The sequence below is a fragment of the Camarhynchus parvulus genome, chromosome 28 (assembly GCF_901933205.1).
Source record: "Camarhynchus parvulus chromosome 28, STF_HiC, whole genome shotgun sequence".
Lineage (NCBI taxonomy): Eukaryota > Metazoa > Chordata > Aves > Passeriformes > Thraupidae > Camarhynchus > Camarhynchus parvulus.
The window spans coordinates 3,467,003-3,474,170 of record NC_044598.1 but is presented as its reverse complement, the minus strand read 5'-3'; the positions used below and the strand labels follow the sequence as shown (position 1 = coordinate 3,474,170).

General features: G+C 63.7%; 2 protein-coding genes across 2 annotated transcripts; one reads left to right on the top strand and one right to left on the bottom strand.

The window, feature by feature from the left end:
- Positions 1-1,166: 1,166 nt before the first annotated feature.
- Positions 1,167-3,700, top strand: LOC115914433 (la-related protein 6-like). The gene is made up of 3 exons (XM_030966964.1): positions 1,167-1,333; positions 1,854-2,052; positions 2,828-3,700. The coding sequence occupies exons 1-3, from the start codon at positions 1,167-1,169 to the stop codon at positions 3,698-3,700; spliced, it is 1,239 nt and encodes a 412-aa protein (XP_030822824.1).
- A 1,445-nt stretch (positions 3,701-5,145) lies between these two features.
- Positions 5,146-7,006, bottom strand: IFI30 (IFI30 lysosomal thiol reductase). Its single transcript, XM_030966792.1, has 7 exons — positions 6,803-7,006; positions 6,034-6,213; positions 5,891-5,965; positions 5,724-5,819; positions 5,493-5,645; positions 5,345-5,413; positions 5,146-5,261 (listed from the first exon to the last, which is right to left on the bottom strand). Exons 1-7 carry the CDS (start codon positions 6,926-6,928, stop codon positions 5,196-5,198), a joined length of 765 nt encoding a protein of 254 aa, XP_030822652.1. The 5' UTR covers positions 6,929-7,006; the 3' UTR covers positions 5,146-5,195.
- Positions 7,007-7,168: the final 162 nt, after the last annotated feature.

Sequence of the window (7,168 nt, the reverse complement as noted above, 5' to 3'; positions counted from 1 at the left end):
AAGGGAAATGAGATGAAGTTCTCAAAATGAACCAACACAAAAACAGGGATTTGAAAGCAGGAACCAGAGCCACCTTCTGTTGTTTGCTGGCAACTTCTCCCATCATTTGTTCTGCAACAGCACCTTCCCTTCCCAGTGCAGCCCTTGGCCTGCCCATGTGGCCACAGGGCACAGGAACATCAGCCAAGGGCCTGCCTGGGCACCAGGAGAGGCTCAGGGGGGCTCCCAGCATCAGCACTTCCAGTTTGCACTGAGCTCCACAGCCCCCAGCCCTGGCATTGCCCCCTGCCCTGGCACTGCCCCCTGCCCTGGCACTGCCCCCTGCCCAGTGTCACCACCCTCACCTTCCCCCTGCTGCCCAGCAGGGGCTCAGGCCATGGGGATGTTTCATTCCAGACCCTTCCCCTCCTGCCCCCTGCCCTGCCCTGGGCTCCATCCCTGCTCCATCCCTCGCTGGCCTGGGGATGTTTCTGCAGGAGGTTTCATCCTGCAGGATGTTTCTGCCTTTCCCTGCTGCCCTGGCAGCACTCAGAGCCCAAAGGATTGATTGGGAGCCCAAAGGATTTGAGAGCCCAAAGGATTCCCTGGACAGAGGTTTCCCTCCCCTCCCTGTGGCTGTGACTGTCCCTGCACAAGGCAGGGAAACTGAGGCACAGACAGAGGCCTTGTGCTGCAATTCACTGCCCCCCTGGCTACCAGAGGGGACAGGTTCTGCTGGCCCAGCCCTGCCTGGCCCTGCAGATGAGGCAGGAGGAGCCTGGCTAATCCCAGGGCTCAGCTGGGACGCTTTAACCACAAACAGGTTTCACCTGGAGCAGGCAGTGTGGGGGCAGGTCCACAGGCAGCCCTGCAGCTCCCCCAGGGTGTGTTTATAAACCCACACCCCCCTTGCCCCAGGGGCTCTCTCTCTCTTCCTTTTTCTTTTTTTTTCCCTTTTTTTTTTTTTTTTTTTTTTTTTTTTTTTTTTTGCCTTTGTGTTTTGGGAGCTTTTGGGGTATTGGGGAGGTGCTGCCTCGGGGTGTTTGGGATGTTCTGCTAGAGCTCAGACCTTTCTCCCAGTGCTCCCCAGCAGGTAAGGACACACAGCCATCAAGCACCCCCTCCTGCAGTGCCCCTGCCTGGGCTGTCCCAGCATTGTCCTTGTGTCACATTCAGGTGAAGGGACAATGTCCTCCCGCGGCCCTGGAGTGCCCCTGGGGCTCAATTCCCAGCCCGGCTGCAGCCCCCCAGTGCCTGCGCTGAGGAATTCCCTCCTGGCACGGCCTCTCCCTCCGCCCTGGAGCTGCTCCCTCGCCCTGCTCGGCCAGGAGGAGCCCGTGGGGAGCTGCACCAGGTACATGGCCAGGCACGGGACAAGGGACACGGCTGGGGTGTGTTTGATCCAGCCTGGGGGGCTCCCGAGGCTGCGCTGGGGCTCTTCCCTGTGCCCAGGGCAAGGCTGGGGCTGTTCTTTGTACCCTGGGCAAGGCTGGAGTCATTCCCCGTGCCCGGGGCATGGGCTGGGGCTGTTCCCCATGCCCAGGGTAAGGCTATGGTGGTGCCCTGTACCCTGGGCAAGGCTGGTGGGCATGGGCTGGGGCAGTTCCCCATACCCAGGGCAAGGCTGGAGTCATTCCCTGTGCCCAGGGCAGGGCTGGTGGGCACGGGCTGGAGTCATTCTCCGGACCCTGGGCAAGGCTGGGGCTGTTCCCCGTACCCAAGCCTGGGGAACTCAGAGGGGTAGAACATTCCAGAAGCAGCCGGGGCTGTTCCCCATACCCAGGCCAAGGCTGGTGGGTCCCCGTGGTGTCTCTGCCGTGCCAGCACGGTGGCCTGGGCAGCAGCTGAGCCCCGTGTCCCCGCTGCTGTGCCAGGAGCCCCTGCGAGCCGGGGCTGGCGCTGCTGGAGCGCTCCTGCCGCGGCCCCGACCCGCAGCTGCTGCGCAGGATCGTGGCGCAGGTGGAGTTCTACCTGTCCGATGAGAACCTGGCCAGGGACGCCTTCCTGCTCAAGCACGTGCAGAAGAACAAGATGGGCTTTGTCAGCATCAAACTGCTGACATCCTTCAAGAAGGTGGGTGCAGGCTGCCTCCTGTGGGGTGTGGGTGTGTCCTGGGGCTGCCTTCAGTACCCAGGGGAGCAGGGAAAGCTCCTGAAATCACCCCCAGGGCTGGATTCACCTCTTCTACCCATGCACTGCTTTGGAAGTGATCATCCCTTAACCAAAAAACAGCCAGGGGAGTGCTGGTGGTGGCTTAGGGGGAAATTGTGGCTCCTTGCCAGAGCCTGGGGGACACTGCAGGTCCCAGAGCTGCTCACACAGGAGCACAGGATGCTCCCTGTGCTCTGGGCAAAGCTGGTGGGCACGGGCTGGGGCTGTTGCCCATGCCCAGGGCAAGGCTGGGGCTGTCCCCTGATGTCTCTGCCGTTCTGCTCACACAGAATATTGCCCTGGGGGATGTTGGATGGGGTCCCAGCCTGCCAGGAGGGGGATTTAGGGTGCTCCCTGCCTCTGTGGGGGATGCAGGGTGATGGGGATTCCACCCCCTCTGCGCCCAGGAGAGCAGGGAAAGCTCCTCAAATCATCCCCAGGGTTGGATTCACCTCTTCTGTCCATGCACTGCTTTGGAAGTGATCACCCCTTAACCAAAAAACACCCAGGGGAGTGCTGGTGGTGGCTTAGGGGGGAGCTGTGGCTCCTTGCCAGAGCCTGGGGGACGCTGGGGCTGTCAGCAGAACGGGGACATTGTGACAGATGGGGTCCCAGCCTGCCTGGAGGGGAATTTAGGGTGCTCCCTGCCCCTGTGGGGGATGCGGGGTGATGGGGACTCCACCCCCTGTGTGCCCAGGTGAAATACCTGACCCGGGACTGGCGCCTCACCCTCTACGCCCTCAAGTTCTCGGCGCTGCTGGAGGTGAACAAGGAGGGCACCAAAGTGCGGCGGCGCCTCCCCATCCCCGAGCACCTGCTGAGCGTCCCCACCAGCAAGCTGCTGCTGGCCTGGGAGCTGCAGCCGCGCGAGCAGGACCTGCCCCTGCAGAAAACCTTCCTGGACACCATCACCAGGATGTTCAGCCCCTTCGGAGCCATCGCCTCCATCCGCCTGCTGCGGCCGGGCCGCAAGCTGCCCCCGGACGTGCGCAGGTACTCGGCGCGGTTCCCGGAGCTGCTGAGCCGCTGCTGTGCCCTGGTGGAGTACGAGAGCCTGGAGAGCGCCCGCAGCGCCGCCGACAGCCTCGGGCAGCGCGACTGGCACGGCGGCATCAGGGTGGTGCGGCTCTGCGGGAAGGGAGGGAAGAAGAAATTCAGCGAGGAGAGAGCGGCTTGGAAGGTGCCGGCGGCTGCTCTGAGCATCCCCCGCAGCCCCAGGGAGGGTTCCCTGCCCTGCAGCGCTCCCCAGCCCGGGGATGATGCCGCAGGGTCGCTGTCCTTCCTCCTGGACCAGGAGCTGCTGGCACCGACCTGGCCTGGCGGCGATTTCACACCGGGAGATTCCAGCGCCTTCCCCGGCTCCTTCCTCCCTGCGCTCGGGGTGGGCACCGAGAGCTGCCCGGGGGGTGCAGCGGGGTCCTGGACACCCTGGAGCAGCGGCCTCTGTCCCAAAGGTCCCCCCGGGGATGCCCAGGGGGTGTCCGAGCCCCTCAGCCTGTGGGACGGGGTCCTGCCCCTGCCCCGCAGCCCCGAGAGCTTCGGGAGAGAAGAGCTCGTCCTGCGGCGCTGAGGCTTCTTCAGTTCAGGGCTGGGCGTTCTCATTGTCTTGTTTTCCCCTTCTTCTTTCGAGAGGAAGGCTTTCCTATGGTCCTGCGAGCTGTGGGCAGTGGCAGAGCAGCTGAGCCAGGGCACAGAAGTTGTGGGGCACGGGCGATGCTCGAGGCAGGAGCTGTGCTGCACTCATGCCAGTGAGACTGTGCTTGCTCAGGGCCCAGAGCTGGGGTTTGGGGTCCAGGTTTTGGGTGAGAAATGGGCAATAAAGAGAGATGAAGTTTCCAGGCACTCTCTGGTTGATGCTGTGATTTTTTTGGTGGCGGGGAAGGGGGGTTTGTTTTTTGTGGGTTTTTTGGGGGTTTTGGTGGTTTTTTTGGGGGTGGGGTGGTTTGGGTTGGTTTTTTTTTGGTTTGGTTTGGTTTGGGTTTTTTGTTGTTGTTGTTGTTTTTTGGTGGCTTTTTTGTTGTTTGGGGTTTTTTTTTCCCTTATCTTTCCAGGCCTTGCTGCTGCCTGAGGTGCAGCCAGACAAGGGAAGGAGAGTCCCTGCCTGCAGCTGCCTCCTTTGCTGTCCTTGGGGTGGTGGGGACACTGAGGGGTGCCCAGGCTGGCTGAGCCTGAGACAAGAGTGATGCTGTGCTGGCAAGGCCATGGCTCCTCCTGGCTGTTGGCTGCTCAAGGCTCTCTGGCATCTCTCAGGATGGAACATGGGGGTTTCTTGTATCCCTCCTGCTCCCCAGCTCCTCTGGGAAAGGGTTTGGGGAGGCTGCAGGCGGCTCTCAGGGTGTGCCAGAGCTGGGATGGGGTGGGATGAGTCCCACACCTGCAGGGGTCACAGCTCGTGTGAGGAGAGCCTTGAGCAGCCCCTGCAGTCAGGAGCCTCTGGGATGAGGATGAGGGGGATGGAAAACAAAGCAGCTTTGGCTCTGGTGCCCATCACCCAGGCAGGGCCCTGGCACTGAGCTGTTCTGCAGGCTGTGAGGAGAATTCTCTGGATCAGGAATTCCTTGTGCTTGTGGTGAATTTCACCCCCCAGACCCCAGCTGGGAATGGCCTCTTGCTGGGGCAAGCAGGTCGGGGAAATTCCTGAGAGAATTGCTTGTCACAAGTGCTCAGGAAAGATTCCATCCAAAGCCTGCAGGTTGGGAATGGAGAGGAACTGGTGGGAACTGGGCTGGTCTTGGCCCCAGTGCTCTGAAATGGTTGAGTTTAACGAGTCTAATGCTGTCAGTGTGAGGAGAGAGATGGACACCGGAGCTGCTTCCCAAGACTTGGAGAGAGGAAATGTTCTGCTGCTCAGCAGAGTTCCCTGGGAATCTTCAAGGGGCTTCTCTGTGACCCTCTGGAGCAGGTAATTCCCAGGTCTGGAGGGCAGTCCCAGTGCCCAGCCCCTGTCCCCTTCCCACTGTGGCAGGGCACAACCACCCCCTCCCTGCTCCCCCACCACAGCACTCCAGATCCTGCTGCTTTTCCATAAAAATATCCTTTTTATTGGCCTCTCCCTCTGCGCTCCCTCAGCGCCTGCAGCCAGGCGGGATCTTCTGGGCCTTGGAGCCCTCACAGGCCTCAGGCTTCTCCCCCTGCCAGAGAGCAGCCATGAGAGCGCCAGCAGCGACGGGGACGTGTCCCCAAGCCCTGCTGTCCCCACAGAGCCTCGTCCCACCTGGTAGAGGTGACAAACCAGCCCCAGCAGCGAGGCCTCTGCCTGTGCCTGCAGCTCGTCCGTGTGCTTCTGTGGGGGGACAAGGGCTGCTCAGGGGGGTCCCCAGGGTGTCCCAGCCCCCCTGGCACCCCGTGCCCCCCTGCCATACCCCGTTGATGGTGATCCAGGGCACGTACTGGTGCGGGGGGTCCAGTGCCTCGGTCAGCTGGGCGTTGTGGTGCATCAGGGCCACCCCCGTGTCCCCCTGCACGCAGGCGCTGATGCGGCCGCTGTCCACCTCTGGGGCGTAGATCTGCAGGCACTGCCGGGCACAGGGGACGCTCAGGGGGACAGGGACATCCCCCACCAGGGGCAACGAGGCGCGGGGAGGGGGACATACAGCCTCCAGGTTCTTGGTGACCGAGCTGCCCGACTCCAGGCAGAAGATGACGGGGAAGAAGGTGCTGAAGTTCTTGGCCTCGTGCATCAGACAGGCCTGGGGGGACAGGGCAGGTGAGGGGCTGCTGGACCCCCCCGTGCCAGCCCCGTGGGAACGGGCACCGTCACCTCCATCATGTTGCCCAGGCATTCCTCGGGGCCGTGCTGGCACTGGAAATCCAACTTGCCGCTGACGTTCCTCTCCTGCGGGACCGAGCGGGATGAGCGGGGCCGGCGGCACCGGGACCAGCGCCGGGAGCGCCGGCTCCTACCTGGGCGTTGCCGTAGGGCACCAGGGTGATGTTGAGCATCTCCTCGGGCAGCAGCAGCCAGGTGGGGAAGAGCTTCAGCACCAGGAACTCGCGGCACGCCGGGCACAGGCTCTCGTAGTACAGGCTCAGCTCCACGGGAGCGGCCGCGGGGTGCGGGAGGCTCGGGCAGCGGCTCTGCACCTGCACACGGGAGGGTTTCGGGGTGCACGGGGCGGGTATGGCTGCTGCACCCCCGTTCTAGTATCGGGAGAGATGGGGTGAAGCTCCGGGGTGCAGGGGAGAAGGGGGAGATGAGGGCGTGCAGGGCTAGAGGGAAGTGAGAGTGGCCGGGAGTTTTCGGGGCTTTCCACCAGAACTTCCCCAAAACATTTCAGGGGAAAACAAATTTAGACCAGGATGTGCCTGGGTGGGTGGGGGCATGGCCCAGCACCCAGTGCCAGGGGGAAGCTGCGGCCCCGCGGGGCTCACAGGGCGCTGTCACCGCCCGGCTCTGTTTGGGGCAGAATAAGCCAAAAAGGGGTTTTATGCTTAAAAAGCAGAAGTGCCAGCGGCAGCTGGGGAGGGGGTGCGGGCAGGGTCCGGCTGGAGCACAGCCGTTCCCCGAGGATCTGGGGAATGCCGTGTGCCCGTGTGGCACGGGAGGCTCTGAGCATCCCTGTGGATGTGACAGCCTCAGCGACACTCGCAGCTGGCACTCGCTCCAGGCACCGCTGCCCCAACCCTGTCCCCGCGTCCCGGTGACCCTGCCCTTGTCCCCAGCAGCTCTGACCTGGCAGGCGGCGGCGACGTCCCGAGAGCTGCACCAGCGGTGGGCAGGGTGATCACAGCCGGGGGCCGCGCCGAGCCCCGGGGCCACCAGCGCCACCAGCACAGCCAGCGCCACCGCGGGGGCCATCGGGACGCCGGGGTGACGCGGAAATGAGCCCGTCCCAGCGGGGACTTTTAAAGCCGGGCTGTGCCCGCCCTCCTGAGCCCTTCCTGCCGCCCCGGCCGCCGCCTCCCGTGACGCCGCCGCCCCACGTGGGCTCCGCCGCCGCTCCCGCTGCCCCCGAGCGAGCTGGGGCTCGGTCCCCGCGGGTTGTGGCAGGTCCGGGGCTGGAACCCGGCCCGGAGCGTGGAGCTCCCCGAGCAGCAA

Excerpts from the sequence above, each read along its gene's own strand:
- IFI30 (XM_030966792.1), bottom strand. The coding sequence starts at position 6,928 with ATGGCCCCCGCGGTGGCGCTGGCTGTGCTGGTGGCGCTGGTGGCCCCG. Across the intron at positions 5,820-5,890 it reads GCCTGGGCAACATGATGGAG|GCCTGTCTGATGCACGAGGC; the intron begins GTGACGGTGCCC and ends CTGTCCCCCCAG. Across the intron at positions 5,262-5,344 it reads TGGTTTGTCACCTCTACCAG|GGGGAGAAGCCTGAGGCCTG; the intron begins GTGGGACGAGGC and ends GCTCTCTGGCAG.
- LOC115914433 (XM_030966964.1), top strand. The coding sequence starts at position 1,167 with ATGTCCTCCCGCGGCCCTGGAGTGCCCCTGGGGCTCAATTCCCAGCCC. Across the intron at positions 1,334-1,853 it reads CCCGTGGGGAGCTGCACCAG|GAGCCCCTGCGAGCCGGGGC; the intron begins GTACATGGCCAG and ends CTGCTGTGCCAG. Across the intron at positions 2,053-2,827 it reads TGCTGACATCCTTCAAGAAG|GTGAAATACCTGACCCGGGA; the intron begins GTGGGTGCAGGC and ends CTGTGTGCCCAG.